This window comes from Pelodiscus sinensis, chromosome 2 (assembly GCF_052426305.1).
Source record: "Pelodiscus sinensis isolate ZL-2025 chromosome 2, ASM5242630v1, whole genome shotgun sequence".
NCBI lineage: Eukaryota > Metazoa > Chordata > Testudines > Trionychidae > Pelodiscus > Pelodiscus sinensis.
In genome coordinates this window covers 55,933,242-55,955,885 of record NC_143053.1, presented here as the reverse complement: position 1 = coordinate 55,955,885, position 22,644 = coordinate 55,933,242, and the positions used below count along the sequence as shown (strand labels likewise).

The window sequence follows — 22,644 nt, the reverse complement described above, 5'->3', positions numbered from 1 at the left end:
ACGGGCAGGGGCAGCCCCGGCGCGCCATGCGGTGCTGCCAGGCCGGGCGGGGGCGCCTCAGGGGCGCTGCGTGGTACTGCCAGGCTAGGCGGGGGCGCCCCCGAGTGCATAAAGGGCAGTGCTGCGGGGCACGGGGCGCAAAAATGGTTCGGGCCAGCCAATGTCTGTAGTCGGGCCCCAGCTGCTTCTGGAGCTGGGCCGCGTGGTTTTAAAGTCCCGGGCCGTGACATCATGCCATGCCTGGGCGTCTCCCCTCTCACCTGTTGTGCAGCGCTTGAGCATGCCGTGCATGCGCTCTTTCTGCCCCACAGTGCCCCATAGATGGCCACAGGGAATTTAAAGTGAGGGGCTACGGTGCCCCGTCACAAATCCCTCTCCTCCTCCAGCAGCCGCTAGCTGGCAAAGACATTAGGGTGTGCCTGGGCACACCCGGCAAACCCCACGCGTACGCCTATATGTAGAACATATCAGTATAGCCTGGGCCCACACTACCTGGCACAGTGAGAGCTGCTGCTGAGACAGACTTGCTGGATCCCACACTCCCCAGACTGGATACTCATCCTAGCTCTGCCTATGGACACCTGCCATGATGCTCCAGGTAGTTTTGATCCACAACCTCAATTTGGATCCAAACCAATCCTCTATGTGCCTCAGCCTCCCTCACCCACCGAATTCTGGCAGCCTCAGCCACCTTCTTCCCCTCCACCAACCCCAGCTCAGCCGCCCCCAACCACCCTCTTCCTCTCCGTCCAACCTCACCTCAGCCGCCCCCAACAACCCTCTTCCCCTCCACCCAACCCCACCTCAGCCGCCCCAAACCTCCCTCTTCCCCTCCGCCCAACCCCACCTCAGCCGCCCCAAACCTCCCTCTTCCCCTCCGCCCAACCTCACCTCAGCCGCCCCCAACCGCCCCCTTCCCCTGCACCGAACCTCACCTCACCTCAGCCGCCCCCAACCGCCCCCTTCCCCTGCACCGAACCTCACCTCACCTCAGCCGCCCCCAACCGCCCCCTTCCCCTGCACCGAACCTCACCTCACCTCAGCCGCCCCCAACCGCCCCCTTCCCCTGCGCCCAACCCCACCTCAACTGCCCCAAACCGCCCCCTTCCCCTCCGCCCAACCCCACCTCAACCGCCCCCGACCGCCCCCTTCCCCTCCGCCCAACCCCACCTCAACCGCCCCCGACCGCCCCCTTCCCCTCCGCCCAACCCCACCTCAACCGCCCCCCGACCGCCCCCCTTCCCCTCCGCCCAACCCCACCTCAACCGCCCCCGACCGCCCCCTTCCCCTCCGCCCAACCCCACCTCAGCCGCCCCCGACCGCCCCCTTCCCCTCCGCCCAACCCCACCTCAGCCGCCCCCAACCGCCCCCTTCCCTTGCGCCCAACCCCACCTCAGCCGCCCCCGACCGCCCCCTTCCCCTCCGCCCAACCCCACCTCAGCCACCCCCGACCGCCCCCTTCCCCTCCGCCCAACCCCACCTCAACCGCCCCAACCGCCCTCTTCCCCTCCGCCCAACCTCACCTCAGCCGCCCCCAACCGCCCCCTTCCCCTCCGCCCAACCCCACCTCAACCGCCCCCCCCCACCGCCCCCTCCCCTTCCCCTCCGCCCAACCTCACCTCAGCCGCCCCCGACCGCCCCCTTCCCCTCCGCCCAACCCCACCTCAGCCACCCCCGACCGCCCCCTTCCCCTCCGCCCAACCCCACCTCAACCGCCCCAACCGCCCCCTTCCCCTCCGCCCAACCCCACCTCAGCCACCCCCGACCGCCCCCTTCCCCTCCGCCCAACCCCACCTCAGCCGCCCCAACCGCCCCTTCCCCTCCGCCCAACCCCACCTCAGCCGCCCCCAACCGCCCTCTTCCCCTCCGCCCAACCTCACCTCAGCCGCCCCCAACCGCCCCCTTCCCCTCCGCCCAACCCCACCTCAGCCGCCCCCGACCGCCCCGCTTCCCCTCCGCCCAACCCCACCTCAGCCGCCCCCAACCGCCCTCTTCCCCTCCGCCCAACCCCACCTCAGCCGCCCCACTCACCAACTTCCTCCCCCCACCTCGCGTCCCCCCCCCGCCCCCCCCCTCCCGCCCGGTCACCCCACTCCCCACCAGCGGCCCCTCCTTCCTCTCCCTGGGGCCACGCCCTCCGCCTTTGCCCCCCGCGGCGGCCGGGCACATTCAGCCCCGCCCGGGCCGCGTGGCTCCCCTTGTTGCCCGGTAACCGGCCGGGCCGCTCTCGCAGGCGCCGGGTCTGGTGCCGCGGGCCGCCACGGGGACTCTGCAGCGGGGCGGGGATGCCGCTGCCGCCGGGGCTCCTCTTCCTTCTGCAGCAGGCGCAGCCGCCGGCCCGGGCCCCTTCCGGACCCTCTGGCCGCAGCCGCCCGGGAGCTGAGCCCAGAGGAGAGCGGCACCATGAGCGGGAACCAGCCCCGCTCCCGCTGGGGGGACCGGGGTACGTGCGGGATACCGGGCTGGGTGCGGCTGGGCAGGGGAGAGCGGGGCCTGAGGGCCGGGGTGGGAGCAGCGCTGGTGGGAGGGGCTGGTTGAGAGGGGTTGGAGCTCACGGGTCGGACAGCGGTCTGCCCGCCCCTGAAATGTGACAGGGGAGCAGAGACATCACAGGGAAGCCTCCCCACTGGAAACACATTGGCGTCCGACACGCTCACTCTCGAGTCCCTGGCTCGCTTTCAGCTCCCTTGTCTCACGCCGCAGCTCTGTGACCGACCAGTCACATTCAGCTTTACCATGGTAGAGCCACAGGGCACTAGACCTGGAAGGGCCCTCGGGAGGTCATCCTGTCCGGTCCCCTGCCCTCGCAGCAGAGCCAACCAACATAGAAGCACCCCTGACAGATGTTTACCTAACCTGCTCTTAACTATCTCTAATGGTGGGGATGCCACAACTTCCCTAGGCAATTTATTCCACTGCTTAGCCACCCTGACAGGAAGTTTTTCTTAATGTCCAACCTAAACCTCCCTTGACATTAAGGAAAATATTTGTTGTTCCTCCTCCTCGTAACACCCTTTTAGGTACTTGAAAGCTGCATTCATGTCCCCTCTCAGTCTTCTCTTTTCCAAACTAAACACAAACCCACTTATTTGAGTCTTCCCTCATAAGCCATGGTTTCTAGATCTTTAATAATTGTTGTTGCTATTCTTTGGACGCTCTCCAATTTCTCTATATCTTGCCTGAAATGTGGCCCAGAACCGAACACAGAACTCCAGTTGAGGTCTAATCAGTGATTGTAGTGTGGAAAAATTACTTCTCATGTCTTGCACACAACACTCCTGTTAATGCATCCCAAAATCATGTTTGCTTTTTTGCCAGTATCACACTGTTTACTCATATTTAGTTTGTGGTCCACGATGACCCCATATCCCTTTCTGCACTACTTCTTCCTGGACAGTCATTTCCCATTTTATATGTACCCTTCAGTGTTACCCCTCTTCTCCCTGAAATGAGGATCTTTATCCAGTTCTGCCTCATCATATGCGCCACGACATTACTGCATGCCAGGAGAGGGTGGCATGACAGTTGCAGCAGGCAGGAGAGAATTATTATTAACTACAGCGGGCTATTTATGTTGACACAGCGCACGACTGAAAAATGCTGTACACAGTTTTATGAAAGACATCAAAAATAAAATGCAGCATTAAAATACAATATTTAATAAACATTGACCTATCAATACAAGAGGTAATGTTTGAGTGATTTTTTTTTTTTAGATTTCAAAACACCTTGCTCATGATGAGGCAAGTTGAAGAAAGATGGAAAACAAAAAAGGGGAGGAAATAAGAGAACTTGTTTGTTTCCTATTCTGGTTCTTTAAAAATGTCCATTTCAAATGCATAAATTGCCTGCAAACAACATTGCATCACACAGTTTGTGAAACTCAAAATAACACTCAGAACCTTTGGGACTCTGGCTTTCCAAATAGAGTTTAGCTGCCTCAGGGAAATGCTGGGGATTTTTTCTTAGTGCTTTCTGAATCTTTAATAGGTTGTTTCCTGTTAGTAAATTAAGGTATCAGTGCTTGGTAGGCTTAGTAGAATCACAGTTTGACACAGATGTTATTTCTAAATAAAAGATGTCCCATTTTCAATAGGGTTAAAATACTTCAATTGATACAGGATGACCCTCTCTAGCTCAGCACCCTCAGGACCTCACTGGTATCAAACCAGAGAATTTGCTGAACCATGGGAGGTCAATATTGTCTAGCAGCATTACCAACACTTCCACTGCTTACTGGACTCTTGGAAGACATTTAGGGATAAATTAAAGTACACCACAGAACACAGCGAGCCGGGGCTGCTGACTGTAAACAAGTAAACTACAGGAACCTAGGCCACATTTATGATAAGTGAACATCTAGCTAACTAAAATCATGCTGGACCACAAATGTTGCCAGACCAGAGAGTGCCAGATTCAAGAGGTTCAACCTATACTGGCAAAAAAAAAAAAAAGGGGGGGGGGAAACGGTTTATTAGAAAAGAAGCAAAATGCCATGCTTACTCATGTCAATCTGTATAAATCTAGATGTAATCTACTTGGGTTAATTTCTGGTTGAAATAGAGTTCGCTGATACTTGTTCTATCTTCTATAATAAATGCTTAATAGCAAATAAGCTTTCAGAGAGGTAATGATCATTTTTAAGGTGCCATAGGACTCCTCATTTTAGCAAATAAATTATTATTAGATCTTGATTTGTATAACATTATATTGTGTGTTAGCGAGACCTAATTCTGTTTCCATTGAAATCAAAGACAAAAATTCCACTGCATTTGATACAAATGTGACCAGAATCACAGTTGTGATATAACAAAAAACAGGACTCTGTAGCACTTTAAAGACTAACAAGATGGTTTATTAGGTGATGAGCTTTCGTGGGCCAGACCCACTTCCTCAGATCAAATAGTGGAAGAAAATTGTCACAACCATATATAAGGTTATTTTGAACTTCACCAGGGACTAATGTGTGGCACTGTTATTACTTATGTGAAGGATATTGTCATCAAATATTTTAAGCAAGAACTTACATTTTTAGAAAAAAATATAAACTCTACTCATAAAAAGGGAGATCAGTATGGAGTCCAGTATCAGTTTATTCCCAGAGCAGTGATTAAGATGGCTGAATTTATGTGTACCAGAACACTAAGCAGAAGAAAATGAGGTTATGAAAAAGACACTTATTTAAACATAGACATTTGATAACTAATAAAAATAGCATGCAGTTAGGAGTCATTGATATCTGGAAACATAAATCTGTTTTATACATCTTATTTATTTTTAAAATATACCCAGCCTCAAAAGGACTTTAAGAAAGACGCACTTTCAATAAAATCAGGCTATTTCCTGCTATTGACTTTTAAGTTGAACTCCTTATTGACTTAATGAAGAGTTCCGCTTTAAAAATAGTGAGATTTAATTATAAGCTGTCTTACACACATGTAATTAATACATTTATATAGAACTTTTCCTTGTGAAGGATCCTAAATTCCTTTGAAAAATGCATGTAAGAATCACATCAGCCGCAGCTAAAGTTAGTGATGAAACATGACAAATATTCTATAGCACATAGTATTTTATATAATTTACAAAAAGAAGTAAAGAGTACCCAATCCAGTTGAAAATTCAGAGAATTTGGATAGGAAGTTGGAATTTGGCCAGGACATTTGGGCTAATGCTAATTCTAAGGAATATAAATCCTATCAATTCATTTATATGAAAGCCTGTGGTAGAACAAATGATGGCAACATAATTAAAGAGATTTTTTGCTGTAAACTGTAATTAGTGTTGTTTACCATTTTCTTTTTGTATTATCCATAGGAATTTGGTTTTCTTAATTCTGAAGGTAATTTTATCATTGTTTTGTGTGTGTTGCAGAATCATATGTAAAAGACATTAAATACCCAGACTCATCATTACTTTCTGAATGGTAAGTCTGTTAATATGGCATGAGACATAAATTAGTAAAGTATTCTCTCACAAAATAAGGTTTTTTTTAAAAACTAGGGATAATTTTCATTGTAAATGGATTTACAATATACTTTGATATCCGACTAGGTCAAGGAGTATGCGGGCTGATTGGGGCATGAAAGGTAGAATGTCTTTTTCAAAATGTATCAAGCTACTGGCTGTGTTACAGAACATTTATAAGTTTAGCATGTGAGGCTGTCTTTTATCTTGAAGAAAAGAGAGACTATATGAATATTCTGTTGTCATATATGGTTCTCCTTTCATGGATAGAAAGGATAATTGTGTATCTCATTTATGTCATATTTGGACTTTAGCTATCCTGTCTGGTTCTCATGCTTTTCATGAATGTGAGATATGGTACTTGTCTTCTACAATTTGCTGTTCCAAAAAATGTAGTCATGTAATCCTAAACATTTTATAGAAATGGCTAGTACCTTTTTGCTCTTTGATGGTTCTGTAGCCCAAATATTATGTTGGCTTTTTTTATTCCAAGTTGCAAAACAAATATGTATTCAACTATTATTGCTTGATGTTACAATCCACCAGAAGACTTAAGTCACAAAAAGGGGGAGTGTTATATTTAACATTTTAATATGCTAATGAATTATTTTCATCTGTGTATAACCTTGGGCAGAATAGCATCTCTATTGTCATTTTTGGTGGTTACCGCACTGAGTCAAAACCTTTTTTGTAATCATTGTAGTCTTGTATTTTCTGAAAAAGTCTGAAGTTCAAAATGTAAGTGTGGAATTATTTTCTTTTAAACGTGGATTTTTTGTTTCTTATTTTTGATGCATGCTCACACACACACACAAACCTTCCTACACTATTGCATTCTTGAATCACTGATAACACAATCTAATTTGAATGATGCTACTCTTCTTATGGAAATAGAATCAATAAAATAAACTCCATCCAGGGTCATCCCGGCAAAAATATATAATTGGAAGAGCACAATGTTTATTAAAACATACAAGATAATCCTTATCTTATTGCTTACTCTTCATGCAGTTTTTTTGTGGAGATGTAGTAAGGTGATTAGATTCACTACTTCTGACACCTCTTGACTTAAAACGCCAACCACAAGACATTGCATGACACAGTTCATTACAGAACATGCTCACTTCAAGGCTGATGAGATTGCTTTCAGAAACTGAACTGGCTTCATAATATCTGTTTGCATTCCAGAGAGTGATTCTGTTCCACATCACTTGGAAGTTAAAGAATTTTTTGACATTGTGGGTTTTTAATAGCTTTTCTTTTCATTAACCTAAACAATTTTCCATTAACATACCAATGTTACATGTGTTTGTTTATGTCTGAAAGGTTGATGTAAAACCACTGTAATGGTTCGTATACTGCTATGCCCCCATCTCAAGCCATCCAAATGTCAAGGAGTAGTCAACTATACGATTAACTGTTAAGCCTAGATTTATCTGTTAATCTTGTTGACTATGTGCATTTTCTCCCCCCAACCCCGCTTGCTGCTTCTGTATCAGAGGCAGTAATGGGAGGGAAGCAGGAGCTGGTGCTGGGAGGAGCTGGCTTAAAAGCTGGTTCCCCTAGTACTTGCTCTGCAGTTCCACCTGCCCACCACCAGGAGAGGCAAGCGCGAAGTAGCCTCTGTCTGTGGCCTGGCGAGATCATGCTAATGAAGCGTGGGATATTTAAATCCCCGCTTCATTAGCAATTTCGGTCTCCTACATTTGCATCCCTAGCTCAAACTAGGGAGAAAATATAGACGTACCCTAAGAGTAGGAATAAATGGTGAGTTTTCGTAGTCCAGAGTGCTAACTAGTGGGATTCCCCAAGGATCTGTACTAGGATCAGTGCTGTTCAACATACTCATAAATGACGTGGAAAAGGGGGATAAACCATGAGGTTGCAAAGTTGCAGATGATACAAATTACTCAAGATTTTTTCCTCAAAACCTGATTATGAATAATTACAATGGGATCTCACAAAACTGAGTGACTGAGCAACGAAAAGGCAGATGAAATTCATTGTTGATAAGTAATACACATTGAAAAATATAATCCATATACAAAATGATTCCATCTAAAATAGAGGTTACCACTCAAGAAAGATCTTGAAGCATCATGGATATTTCTCTGAAAACATCTGCTCAATGCACCTTAGCAGTTAAAAAAGCTAATAATATTAGTAATCATTAAGAAAGAGATAGATAATAAGGGAACATTTCAAGCTTCTTTCAAAATAAACACTGATTGGACATTATCTCACATTTAAGGCCACCCTGAACCAGTTCAGGCAGGGCATTAGATGAGCAGTTGCTTCCTGGAACTATTGCCTGAGGCTATCTGAGACGCGTGCTTAAAGAAACCCCCCTAAACAGCTGTATCTCAGGTTCTTCTGCTTGCTTGCCTACCTCTCCAAAGGACAGCAAAGCGTTTCCCCTGGGTGCTTTGGTTTCCCTGCTTTTGGACACCACAACACTCCCAGCTATGGAGCTGGAGCTGCCTCTGGGCACTCGATGGCCCCAGATTGCCGTGCTGCAATTTCTGCAGGCTGCCCTCCTGGCGCTGCAAGAACAAGACCCTAAGCTGCTTGATGAGAACCTCACCATGTATGCAGGAGCACTGTGCGTGCAGTCTTACCCCCCTGTGGAGTGATGCTTCTGGCGGCTGGAGACCAGTTCCAACTGGCGGAAGCGGCTTGTCCTAGAGAGATGAGATGACCAGCAGTGACTTCAGAACTTCCGTATGAGGAAGGAGACATTCCTGGAGTTGTATGCCTGGCTCGTCCCTACCCTCAGACCTGGAGAAGCAGGTCACCATTGCCATGTGGAAGCTCTCCACACCAGAGAGTTACTGATCCATGGCAACCAATTTGGCATGGAAAAGTCGACCATTGGGGCCCTCATTATGCAGGTATGGTGCTCTCAGGCTGCAGTTCCTGGAGGGTGGGGACGAAGTACTGGAAAGGGGGTCCCTAGGGAAAAGGGGGTTGGAGGTGGGGGGGGGGTTGGGGTGGTAAGGGAAGCCCCGTCCCTGGGTGGTTCTCCAGACCTGCCCTCACACTGCCCTTCCAAGGGAGGGGGACAGGCTACAGAGGGAGTGGCTCCTGGGGTGTTTGTAGAGGGAAAGGGGGAGGAGGGCTCGGGGACCTCCCAAGGGCTCTTTGATTCTCTGTTCTGTTTGTTTGTCTCCTTCTGAAGGTGGTGAGGGCCATCAACACTGTCCTGCTGCTCAGGGTCATCCAGCAGGGTGACCTGGACTCCATCATCGCTGGATTTGCCACCCTGGGCTTCCCTAACTTTGGGGGGGGGCTATTGACAGCATACACATCCCCATCTGTGCCCCCAACCATCGTGCCACACAATACAACAACAGAAAGGGATACTTTTCGATGGTCCTACAGGCCCTCGTTGACCACCATGGTCAGTTTACAGACATCTTTGTTGGCTAGTTGGTGAAGGCGCTTGATGCCTGCATCTTCTGCAACTCCAGCCTCTACCAGAAGCTGGAGGCTGGCACTCTCTTCCCCGAGCGCAGCATCAGGGTCGGGGACGGGGACATGCCACTGTACATCGTGGGGGACACAGCCTACCCCCTTATGCCGTGGCTAATGAAGCCCTACACCAGCCACCTGGATCTGAGCAAGGACCACTTCAATGGCCGCCTAGGCAGGGCCCACATGCAGGCGGAATGCATCTTCGGTTGTCTGAAGGCAAGGTTCAGGTGCCTCCTGACCCGCCTGGATGTGGGGGAGCAGAACTTTCCTCAGGTGGAGTCCACATAATGGCCATTATTCTGGAAAAAATGGTGCAGTGTAGATACACCCTATGACAGAAAATGCTATAATAGTATTAAATGTGCACACCTTAAATACTGATTGCAGTTCTGGTTAAAAAAAAGATATGTTAGAATTGGGCAAAAATACAGCGAAGGACAATAAGCATGATTAGGAGTATGGAGTTGCTTTCATATAAGGAACGGTCCTAGTCTTTTTAATTACTCATCTTAGAAAAGGACAACTAAGGAAAGGATATGATAGAGAACTATAAAATCCTGACTGGTGTTATGAAAGTAAATAAGGAATTGTTATTTCCTCCTTCACATATCACAAAAAAACGGAGGCCACCTGATGAAATTTATAGGCAGCAGATTTAAAATAAACATTAGAATGCACTTTTTTACACAGCACACAATCAGTCTGTGGAATTTGTTGCCAAAAGTAAAGAACAAAAATATTAAAAAAAAAAATTAGAAGTTTGTGAAAGGTGGTTTAATTAATAGTTATTAGCCAAGATGGTCAGGGACACAACTTCCAACTGCCAGAAGAGGAAACTGAATGAGTTGGATCAATCAATCATTGCACTGCTGTAGTAATTCCCTCTGAAGCGTCTAGCACTGGCCACTATCAGAAGAGAGGATACTGGGCTAGATGGACCACTGTTATGGCTATTCTTATAAAGTAGGTTTTCCCATCAAAATTCAGTCCATTAGGCTACCTTTACACAGCGGAGCGCAAATTGCGTAGTTTATTTTTGAGGTAAGGGTGCTGTGCAGATGTGCCCTTATTGATCTGGCTGGCTTCACAGGAACAAAACTCCAGTCTTTCATGGCGCTACTTAACAAGACGTCTTGTCAATTAATGATGGATCCAGAGTACCTTTTCCTGCCCTATATTATACTGCAAGGCTTTGTCTACACTGCGAGTTTTTGCGGCAGAAAATATGCTAATGAGGAACTCATTAGCATAAGTCATAACATCATTAGCATATTTTCTGCAGTTTCTTTTTGCGCAGAAAGAAGCAGTGTAGCTGCTTCTGTTTTGCACAAAAATCCCATTTTGCACAAGATCCTTATGTCTCTCCGGGAGGATCTTGCACAAAAGGGGAGTTTTGTACAAAATGGTAGTGGCTACACTGCTTCTTTTTGTGCAAAAACCCCTTGTGCAAAAAGAAAGAGTTCATTAGCATATTTTCTGCCGCAAAAACTTGCAGTATAGACAAAGCCCAACGGTCCTTTGCATTTATTCATAGATGACAATGTTTTGTTTGTTATATCGTTTCTTTTTCATCTCCAAGTTGTTTCATTTATTTGTAGTTGTGTCCGATCAGTATCTGTTAACTATTCTGTGATAGAACAATGGCCAACCAGGGAGGAGTGGCACCTCTCTCCTGCATGAATACACTGAAACCTCTGATGATTCCTTTTAACACTAAGACAAAAAGGGCATAAGCTTAATTCTAGTTACACAATTCCTTAAATATTATGTGTACACAAATCACACCATGATTACGAGCATCTAAAAGTTTTAGTCTTACATGTTACCCCTTATGGACAAATATCCTGTAAGCAATGTACTTAATATTTTGAAAAGTCCTAATTCAACATGTCTATGTATGTTGGCAACATTATTTATAACTTCTGAAAAACTTTGATTTCCTTACTCTTTAAACACGTATTTGCATTCACTGTAACTTTTGCATTTCATCTCTGAAACAGCATATCGCTTTCATCTCAGGCATCAAAAGAACAAAAAATACCAAGTCTAACATCTGACCATAAATATCTGAATAATAAAGCCTCAGGAAGATCATTGGGATGTTGTCCCTTTGAAAGTAGCTGGAGGAGTGCATTGTTGAAGACACAAAAGATAAAAAAAGGTAGATGATTAAGCTTGTTATTTTATGCTCTATAGCAGGGGTGGGCAAGTATTGGTCTATGGGCCTGCTCTGGTTTGCCAGGGTTAGCCCTGTGCAGGCTGCTGCCACTATATTTACCTGAACCTCTGCAGGTACAGGTGATTGCAGCATCCATTGGCTATGTGTCACCATTCATGGCCAATGGGAGCTGTGGGAAATAGTGTCCTGGTTTGTGCTGCCGTTTTATTGCCCATCCCTGCTCCATAGTGTCATTATCTTCCTTAAGAAGCTGCTATTTGCAGTGATACAAATGTGAGTGGCAGAAATTCTAGTGCTGCATTTCTCCAAAATTAATTTTTGGCCTTCACAGCATCCATAGAAGCCTTTAATTAAGACTTCTACATAATTACTCTGCTCTGTGCATCTTTTCTTTGTAAGAACTTGATTCTTCTCCTTTCAAAGCTAGTAGAAATTTAACCATTGACTTCAGGAAGAGTAAAATTCATTTTCTGGTATTTCTAATAGTTTCATATGCCCATGCATTGAGATCTGTGATTTTTGTGAAATGGCCTACATTTTAAAACAAATAACCCAAGCAATTTTTCCTGATGATTTATTAGTACTGATTTCATATTTAGTAAAACGAGATCAACAAACTCATTTATATTTCTTAATATGTGTTCTAATTATGATCAGATACTAATATTTATGTCCACATCTGTGTATATCTACTTTAAAGCAGAATACTCTTCAACCTTTGGCCTGAAAGACTGTGAGGAGAGTCCTGCAATGCCAAACCTTACTTACGGAATCCAAAGCTATCAAGAAAACCCAACTCCTAATCTACAGATGAAAAAGGGATTTGCACATGGTGCTGCTAAACCATTTCCAGCTGGGTATATGTCCATAATCAATGTTTTCATATACATAGTATTTCTTTTAGAACATTTTAACTTTTTATAAGCAAAGTGCACTTTGGGCGTATTGCACCTGAAAAGAGTTGCAAAAGAGTCCATGTATTTGATAGCAGTGTCAAATGAGTATATGCTGGGGGGAGTGGGAAGCTTAACTTGTTGTTTATGTTTTCACATCAATCTTGAATAATGCCGAAGAGTATAAAGGATAAAGAATGTACTTCTGTTGAGCCAATGCAATGATAAAGCAAAGATTGCCTTATTTCCAAATCCAATAGATTCCAAGGCACATCCCATATACACTATTAATTCACTGACACTCAAGTCAATTCTGTAACATAGCCCTGTGTCTGACTTGAATGTCATTGCTACAGAGCAATTGGCAGGTTTTTTTCACTTTATCAGAATCACAAGAAATAAGCTGTTCTTCTAATGAATTCCAAAGTGGCTGTGAAGATCAGTGATGTCTTTGCATTCTGCTAACTAGAAGATTTCTTCAGTGAAAAAAAAATTAATCATTTTGATTGGAAGAGAGGATCCACATCTGGAAATATATATAGATCTCTTTCTGTCCTTCTACAGAGGCAGCAAGGGGGGCAGGAGCTGGTGCTGTGGGGAGCTTGCTTAAAAGTACTGTCTCCACAATGCCACCTGCCCTTCCCCACCTCTGTAAGAGGCAGCAGGGACGGGGGAAAGGGGAGGCTGCTGCGAAGCAGCCTCTGCCTACGGTGTGCCAAGGCTCACCTCGGGCACAGGCTACACTGGCAGCAGCCCCTGTCCATGGGGGTCCCAATGGGGAGCTGGGTCCCCCCACGGACAGGAGCTGTTGCTGCCAAGCAGCCCCTGTTCACAGCAGCCAGGGCTGGCTGTGCACAGGGGCCCCTGTCTGTGGGCAGCCCTGGTTTCTGGGAACAGGGGCTGCTGGTCTTGACATGAGCTGGGACCAAGAAGTCCCGGCTTATGCTGGTCTGGGATGTTGCGCCTCTGCATTTTAAATGTAATAAGAGCCCAGGGGCTCTTACTACATTTAAAATGCAGAGCCACAGCATGGGTGGCTCCCAGAGCCGGCATGAGCTAGGACTAGGGATGTTAGTGACTAGTTGACTAACCAACAAGCAGGAGCTTATCGATTAGCACTGTCAACTAGTTGCTTCCCCCCAGCTGCCACTCTTCATTGAATAGCCCAGGGAAGAGAGCGCATAAAGGCACTGAGTCCATCCCTGATCCACGGGTCTCTTTTCATTCAGGAGACCTCTCGCACACACACACATACACACACCCAGCTGCCACTCTGAACTGAACAGTCCAGGGAAGCCGGTGTACAAAGGTGCTACGTCGGTCCCTGCTGCACGGATCTCTTTTCATTCATGAGACCTCATACACACACACACACAGCTGTAGTTCAATGCAGCACGGCAGCTGTGTGTCTCATGAATGAAAAGAGATCAGCAGAGCAGGAACTGACCTACTGCCTTCACTTGCTGGCTTCTCTGTGATGTACAATGCAGAGTGGCAGCTAGGGGTGTGTGTGTGCACGCGAAGTCTCGTGAATGAAAAGAAACCCGTGGAGCAGGAACTGACATAGCATCTTTGCACACTGGTTTCCCTGGGCTGTTCAGTGCAAAGTGGCAGCTGGGGAGGTTGTGCTGTGAACTGGAGCAAACCAGGCTGAGCGCCATAACTGCCTGGTCCAGTCGGTTCTGAGAGCTACCCCCAGTGCGGCTCTGCAGAGAAGCCCCTTATTTACTAATCATGTAGTCAATACATTGACTTCACAATTAGCCAGATAATCACCACAATTTAACAACATTAGAAGTGTCCACAGAGCTTACGTATACAACTAAGTGGGAGAGTAACATTTCTCAACAAATGTTTCTTTTCACTCACTTCCCCACCTCCCAACCCTTGATTTCTCCCCATCTAAAATATGTGAGAAGGACAAGTCCCCTCCTTGTAATTACACCACTTTAGTTCACAAAGCAGCTTTGTCTAAGACTTTTTTCTTATGGTCTTCAGTATGGCTTACAAACTGTTGCCATGTGTGAAAAAGCTATTTATTTGGAATTGCTTCTAGACATAAATAAATATGATGGGTAAACAATGGCAAAAATAGAGTGTGGTACTTAGTTTTCAACCCACTAAGTCCCTAAAAATATGCTGTTTACAGCTAAGGTCAGCATATGTAAAATTGTGCTTACACTAGCACATACAGCACTTCTATATTTTGTTACTGAATCATTGTTCTTGATTATGATAAAGCAACAATAACTAATTACAAAGTAATATAATCTGTATTCAGTAAACAAGTAGCCTTTCATACATGAATTCTTACTACTAAAACAGTTTGCCAGAAATTCACCTATTATTTCAATTTTTGTTGGACTGTCCTAACATGCTAGTGCTGGAATTTAGTCATAATTATCCTATGATTCTGTAATAAAAAACAGCACGTAAAGTATTCTTATTTCAGACACATGGCATCTCACAATTTAATGATCTTTGTTCTGGGGTTGTGTTCAAAGAAGCATATTATAAAATGGATTATCATATTTGTACAGACCACTGTTATCTGTTTAAAACATTCTAATTGTTTCTAGCTCTTGTAATAAAGATGAGCATAATTGTGTGCTGTCAACTTCATACATACTTCCTCAGACCTCATCCCAGTACTTAGGATATGAGTTTTGCAAAAATAGGTAAAAGTCTCCATTTTAAGTGATTATTTCCCTGAAGAGTGAAGGAAAGATTTTAAGTTACTGAATATGCAAAGAGACCTTAGCAAAGTGATTCTTAAAATATAGTCCTTTTTCACTGTATTTTTCCAATGTGTTCACAGTGAGATTGTAGTTATGTTAGTCCAGAATATTAGAGAGACAAGGTGTATGAGATAATATTATTATTGGACCAACTTCTGTTGGTGAGAGAGACAAGCTTTCAAATTTACACATACCTGAAGAGGAGCTCTGTGTAAGCTTCAAAGCTTGTTTCGCTACTAGAAGTTGGTTCAATGAAAGACATTATTGCAGCCAACTTGTTTCCCATCCTCCAATATGAAATTTTGCCACTTTTTTATTTCTGTGATTGGGAAAATGGATTAGTGACTTATTTTGGATGTGATAGAGACTAATTGCTCCAGCTTTCAAGCACAAATTAATTAATGCATACTAATAAGTAAAACTGTGTCCTATTTTCCATAACACCAAGCAAAATCATTTTGTTCTACCAATACAGTCTCTCTGCCCTGGCAGTATTCCAAAATTTGAATTTTTACCTTTCAGTATAGTGCAAGATTGCTTGTGAGAGATAAACATTTTAAATTAGGAAGAGAGCCAAGTGGTTCTCAGATAATACAGCTAATATACTTTATTTCTTGTGATTCTGTATCCATGTTGCAATTTGAAGAACACAGATCTGTGTACTTTTTATGGATTTTACTAAAAAAAAGAATAAGCAACCACATTAAAGCAAATAAAACAGGTATATTGATAGGGCTAAAACTACTATAACTTTAATAAACTAAGAATGAAACAATGCAATAATCAATTAAGGTCACAGTTGAGATTAAATAATTAGATCAATGAGTTAATAGTAACATTAATTTAGATATATAGTGTAGTTATAGCTGTGTCCAAGTCCCAAGATATTAAAGAAACAAGATGTGTGAGATAATATCTTTTATTGGACCAACTCCTCTTGATGAGAGAGAAGAGCTCTGTGTGGCTCAAAAGCTTGTCTCTCTCACCAACAGAAGTTGGTCCAATAAATGATATTATTTCACCCATTTGTTTCTCTAATTAGTTTACATTATCATTTATCAAAAAATCAAATTAATAAGTAGATAATCAAATTATGTCATGAGGTTGAACCAAGGAAAAATTATTTTTATTTAATCAGGAGACTGAAGGATGTACTTGTCCTTTAATCTGACAACCTCAACTGGGGGATCCTGTCTTGACTGGGAAATGAATTAATCAAATGTGACTGTTTTGCATTTAAATATTGATGGAGATTATACAAGAGGTAAATAACACTCATCTAGTCCTTAGGATGTATAGAGACCAAATTTCTTTGGCCACAATCTCAGTGTCACCCTGCTTCTTCCTTATACAGTATGTAATTGTTGCTATGATAATTATTATTCTGCTTTCTTACTCCTTCCCTATTTCACACAAATAGCACATAACAGAGGTGATTACTGAATTAGGCTCAAATAGTAGCTCTGCATAATAGGTCTTTTATCCCAGAGACATCACCAATCAGATGGCGGATTTGGGTTTGGTTTTCAGGTTTCAGACCTGACACATTCACACCCTAAGGGTATGTCTACACAGCAGCATTATTTCAGAATAACTGACATTATTCTGAAATAACAAAGAGCATGTCTACACTGCAAGCCTTTATTTTGTGGTCTTGATATCTCAATTGCTGCAGTTACTGGAACCAATATAGTAGCATAGTTGGAACTTTTGAGTAGCAATAAGGGGGTCAGACTGCCATAGCCAGCAAGTGGAGTCCTGGGAGGTCTGTCCAAGGGGAGTAGTAAGGGCACTTAGCTTCTGATTGTTGGAGGATTGAGAAAGCACACATTTTTCTGTGGTCTTGACCTTGATGAGGCAATTCCCCCACTTACTCTTCCTCAAGGGCCACTTTCATAGCTTTGGGACCAATTAGGTGTTCTTTTTATTTAGATACTTTTAGCATGACCCAAGCCTCTCATATGGGCAGGCTTCAAATCTGAGATCATTACAGAAAGTCCCACTCAGAGATTACCATAGTCTAGAAAGAGCTGCTTTTACATCTAAAAATGTAAATTCCATTTTAGATCAGATACTTAAGTGTTCCCAGGCCTAATTTGTATATGAGTTCTCCCTCTCACAGCTTTTCCCATCTTACTTTAATAAATGCATTTCATTTCTGTATCATTTTTATCAGAGGATTTCAAAGTGCTTTAAAACCATAAGCAAACAGGACCATATGAAGTAAATACAAAATATCCACTCCCTATAGATAGGGAAATTAAAGAAGAGAGGTGAAAAGACTTGCCTCAGGACACAAAAGTCCATGGTAGAGTTGACTCATGACTTGCAACCCTGTATTCTAATCACCATACTGCATTCATCTCACTGTCCTCTTCTGCTTTAGCACACTGTTGTCCTTAATGAGATCTTCATTCCTATTGCCTGCGGAGAACTTACTACAGAAATTGTTTTGTTTTTTCTTTCTTTTTTATATCCCAATTCTTCCCACCCTTGACAGAAGTATTACCTATTAAGAAACAACAAGTAGTTCTGTGACATCTTAGAGACTAACAAAATATTTATTTAATTTATTTATTTATATAGTATAATGAGATTTTGTGGGCAAAACATGGGTTTTGCCCAGGAAATCTCACGATACTGTGTGTGTGTGTGTGTGTGTGTGTGTGTGTATTAGTCTCTAAGGGTATGTCTACACTACAGCGCTAATTCGAACGAACTTAGTTCGAATTAGTTAATTCGAACTAAGCTAATTCGAACTAACGCATCTAGAACTAAAAACTAGTTCGAATTAGCGTTTTGCTAATTCGAACAAGCGCGTCCACACTGATTGGACGCAGGGGCGCATTTAAGGGCGGCTGAAACCGGTTCTGGCAGGGCATCAGGTCAGTAGTTGCGTTGTGTGGCTGCTGTCTGAGGCTATCTGAGGCTCGTGCTTAAAGGGACCCCCCCGGACAGCCGGTTCTCAGCTTTTCCTGCTTGCTTGCCAACCTCGCCGAGGGACAGCAAAGTGTTGATCTCTGCGCCCGTGTGTGTCGGTGCTTCCCTTCGGGGACGCCGCCGCAGGTGGCAACATGGAGCCAGAGCTCGCCCTGCACCTTCTGGTGCACTTTCTGGACTTGCTGCTGCAAGCCTGCCAGCAATGGCTCGTGGCTGCCTGGCACCTCCTGGTGCACGTCAGCCCCTTGCCTCTCCACCTGGCCTCCCTGGGGGCCGTGGAGGAGCCGTGGCAGCGCCCTGGCACCGGCGTGCCCCGCCGCATCTGGCGTCTGGACACCAGCAGCGACTGGTGGGACCGCATCGTCCTGGAGCGCTGGGAAGACCGACAGTGGACCCAGAACTTCAGGATGAGGAGGGACACCTTCCTGGAGCTCTGCGAGTGGCTTGCCCCTGCTCTGCGCAGAAGGGACACTCACATGAGGCCCGCCATCCCCCTCCAGAAGCGGGTGGCCATCGCCCTCTGGAAGCTCTCCACACCGGACAGCTACCGATCCGTCGGGAACCAGTTCGGCGTGGGCAGATCCACAGTCGGAGCGGTGCTCATGCAGGTATGGCACTCGTCGGCCACTGCGTCGGGGGGGAAGGGGGCTGCAAGGAGGGGATGGGCCGCCCCAGGGACAAAGGGGGGTGGGAGGAGGTGAAAGCGCCCCGCACCGGAGGGGTCGGTCTGTCCCGGCCGTACTACATGCCGCCAGGGGGGTTGCTTCCGGAGTGGGGCGCGGGGCACTGCCAGGACACGAATGCTCCCAGCCACCCGGGCGCCCCACTGATTGGCGCTTTGCTGTGTCTCTCTCCGCAGGTGGTCAAGGCCATCAACCGGGTGCTGCTCCGCAGGGTGGTCCACCTCGCCGACCCGGACGCCGTCATCCGGGGATTTGGCGCCCTCGGCTTCCCCAACTGTGGGGGGGCCATCGACGGGATGCACATCCCCATCCGTGCCCCGGAACACCATGCGTCCCGGTACGTCAACCGCAAGGGGTACTTCTCCATCCTCCTGCAGGCCGTGTGCGACCACCGAGGACAGTTCACAGACATTAATGTGGGCTGGTCCGGCAAAGCACACGACGCCCGGGTGTACCGCAGCTCTTCCGTGTGCCAGCGGCTGCAGGACAGGACCTTCTTCCCCAACCGCCACATCAGGGTCGGGGACGTGGACATGCCCGTCTGCCTGGTGGGGGATGCCGCCTACCCACTGCAGCCGTGGTGATGAAGCCCTACATGGGGCACCTCAATCCCTCCCGCCAGGCCTTCAATGCCAGGCTGACCAGGACCCGCATCGTGGTGGAGGGGGCCTTCGGGCGACTGAAAGCCCGCTTTCGATGCCTCCTCACCCGTCTGGACCTGGCCGAGCACAACATTCCTCCCATGGTGGCAGCATGTTGTGTACTCCACAATTTATGTGAGAGAAAGGGGGAGGCTTTCCTGCCAGCCTGGATGGCTGAGGCTGACCACATGGCTCGCCACTACGGTCAGCCCCGCACCGCCGCCGTCCGGGAAGCCCAGCGGGAGAGCTTCCTGGTGGAGGAGGATGGACCTCTCCCTGCATGCCCCACTGGGGCCTTCTTCCACCCTACCCCCTTCTCCTTTCCCCTCCCTACCTACTGTCAAATAAAGACACCTGTTTTTCAAACAAAAACATCTTTTTATTTTACATAAATGGGGTGGGGGGAGGGAGGGAGGAAGGAGGGTAGGAGAGGGGAGGGGGAAACCTGGGACGAGGGAGCTGGAAGGGGAGTGAAGGGAGGAAGGGAAAGAAAAGCTCAGGGGTGGGGGTCCGGCTGCCTCTCCTGTCTCGCAACACTGCGGGTCTGGGGGCGTTGGTGGGGAATGGTTGTGGAGGGTGGGGCAGGAGGGACGGGGGGTGTGGAGGAAGCAGGAGCGGGAGCAGGAGGGGGAGCAGGGGGAGGAGGAGGAGGAGGAGCAGGGGGAGCAGGAGGGGGAGCAGGGGGAGCAGGAGGAATTGGGAAGCGGTCGAGCAGGCTCTGGAGGTGGCCTCGCAGGGCACGGCCCTGCTCTTCCAGTGCCTCCAAGCTCCTCCGGCGCAGCCTCAGGTCCTCCTGGACCCAGTGGTCCTGGAGACGGAGCTGTTGCTCCAGGAACCGGAGGTACTGCCTCTGGTACTCCTCCTGGTTCCTGGCTCTCCTGCTTGCCCGGGCGCGGGCGGCTGCTGCAGGCGGGGTGGTACGCCCTGCAGTCCCAGGTGCTGCGGTGAAACAAGAACAGCGGTCAATTACCCCAGGGCCCCAGGTATGTGAAACCCAGCTCCCCTCTGCAAGGCCAGGACCCCTGCAGGATCCCCAGCTGCTGCTCCGTGGTGGGCAAGGCCCAGGCGCACGGTCCCGGGGCTCCCTCTCGCCCCAGCCCCCCGTACACATAAGGGGAGCATGATGGTACTCACAGGTGGACGCCTCCCCGGCCTCGGACGACACAGGCGAGCGGCTCTGTGGGGTGCCTCGGGGGTCCCGGGTGCTGGGCAGGCTGCCGGCAGGCTCCTGGCTCTCGGAGCCCTCCTCCTCCTCCTCCTCCTCCTCCTCTTCCTCCGTCTCTTGGAGTGGTCCCTCTGCCCCGGGGTCTATCATGTCCCGGGGGGCAGGGACGGCAATAGCCCCCAGGAGGCAGTCCAGAGCCTGGAAGTGGGGGCACGCCTCCGGGTCGGCCCCTGGCAGGCAGGCCCGGGAGTAGGACTGCCGCAGGTCCTTTATTTTCCAGCGCACCTGCTCCCGGCTGCGCTGGTGGCCCCTGGCGGCCAGGCTGGCAGCCATGCGGCCGTAGACTGCCGCATTCCTGTGGCTAGTGCGGAGATCGTGGACATTGGAGGCTTCCCCCCAAACCTCGATGTGGTCCACAATCTCCGCACTAGACCACGCGGGCGCCCGCCTCTTGCGGCCCCGGGCAGGGTTCTGGGAGCCGCCAGGCTGGTCCCGGGAAGAGGGGGAGGGCTGGGTGTCATCGGGTGGCTGGCTCATGGGTGTCAGCTGCTGGGTGTGCTGGCACGGGTGCTGGCAGCCTTGCAACTGGCACAAACTGTGTAGCCAGCCCGTGGCCCTTTAAGGGCTCCGGGGCCGGGAGGGGGGCAGTAGAGTTTGCTTGGTGTTGGCCAGAGTGGCCACCAGGGCAAGCTGGGAAGGGCTAGCCTCCCACTAGTTCGAATTAAGGGTCTACACAGCCCTTAATTCGAACTAGTAAGTTCGAACTAGGCTTAATCCTCGTGGAATGAGGATTACCTAGTTCGAACTAAGCGCTCCGCTAGTTCGAATTAAGTTCAAACTAACGGAGCGCTAGTGTAGCGCCTATGAAAGTTAGTTCGAACTAACGTCTGTTAGTTCGAACTAACTTTGTAGTGTAGACATACCCTAAGGTGCCACATGACCGCTTGTTGTTTTTAAAGTTACAGACTAACACAGGTACCCCTCTGAGACGCCCCCCCCATAATGTAGATCTTCATACTATATTTCCTTGCCTTTTTTACCTGTTTATGTCACTGGGCTGTGGATTCCCATTGAGTTAGTACCCATGGAAATAAATGTGACAGTTCTCACTTCAAAGCTCTCTGGTTTGTTTAAATGAGGATTCTGGGGAATAATGAGGAGGCTTGGTTAGTCCAGGGGTGGGCAAAAGAGCCTCCTTGGGCTGCATCCGGCCTACCACACGGGTTGATTCAGCCCGCGGAGGCCCTGCCACTCCCCTGCCCCCAGGCCAATTAGGGTCTGGGGGCAGTGGGAAGTGCACAAAGTTTCCTCTGCCCTGCCAGGAGCACACGGCGCTTTGAAGCATGCTCCCACACCCCTAGGCCAGAGGCATGGGTGCTTAGTGGGAAGGGAGGGCAAAGGGGCTCCCCCACCCCCAGACCAATCATGGTCAGTGGGTGAGGAAGCCCAAAGCATCCTGGCCTCACCCCTTCCATTTGAGGGCCCTCCCTCTGCCATGCAGCATGGGGACACTTCAGAAATTTTTGAAGTGGCCCCTGGCAAAAAATTATTGCCCACCTCGGGTTAGTCATTCACCTGCTAAGAGGGCTGAAAGTGATGGGGAAATAACTAGCGAGACTCAATATTACCAGCAGAGCTTTCCTCACAGTACCCAGAGGCGGATTTACAATGAAACATATAGTGCCCTGTCAAAGGGCCCCCTCAATGTCTCAGGGCCTCCAGAGCCGGGCAGTCCAGCACCGGGTCCAGCACCTCCTCCCACACAGGGAGTGGCTCCTCTGCCGGTGGGGTAGGGGGGCAGTCCCTCTGTCGAGAGGGCTGAGGGATGCAGAAAAGCAGGGAGTCCCACCGTCAGGCTACAACCTCAGGAGAGTCTTCAGGAGGTGGCGAACAGCACAAGCACAGGCCGGAAGGCTTCAGGGGAGCATGGGGCAGCTGCATTCACTTTTAGTTAGAGTACATGT

General features: G+C 47.9%; 1 protein-coding gene across 4 annotated transcripts in view; it reads left to right on the top strand.

The window, feature by feature from the left end:
• The first annotated feature begins 2,110 nt into the window (after positions 1-2,110).
• C2H8orf89 (chromosome 2 C8orf89 homolog) overlaps positions 2,111-22,644 on the top strand; it is a 32,773-nt gene continuing 12,239 nt past the window's right edge. For 2 of the 4 annotated variants that reach the window (XM_075919796.2, XM_075919793.2), the window contains exons 1-4: positions 2,111-2,443; positions 5,875-5,926; positions 11,442-11,602; positions 12,321-12,477. In XM_075919796.2, coding sequence (XP_075775911.1) covers positions 2,404-2,443; positions 5,875-5,926; positions 11,442-11,602; positions 12,321-12,477 — 410 coding nt within the window. In that variant the 5' untranslated portion in view covers positions 2,111-2,403. Of the gene's footprint in view, positions 2,444-5,874; positions 5,927-11,441; positions 11,603-12,320; positions 12,484-15,092; positions 15,192-22,644 lie in introns of all 4 variants that reach the window. The other 2 variants (XM_089776231.1, XM_075919794.2) reach the window with 2 other exon arrangements.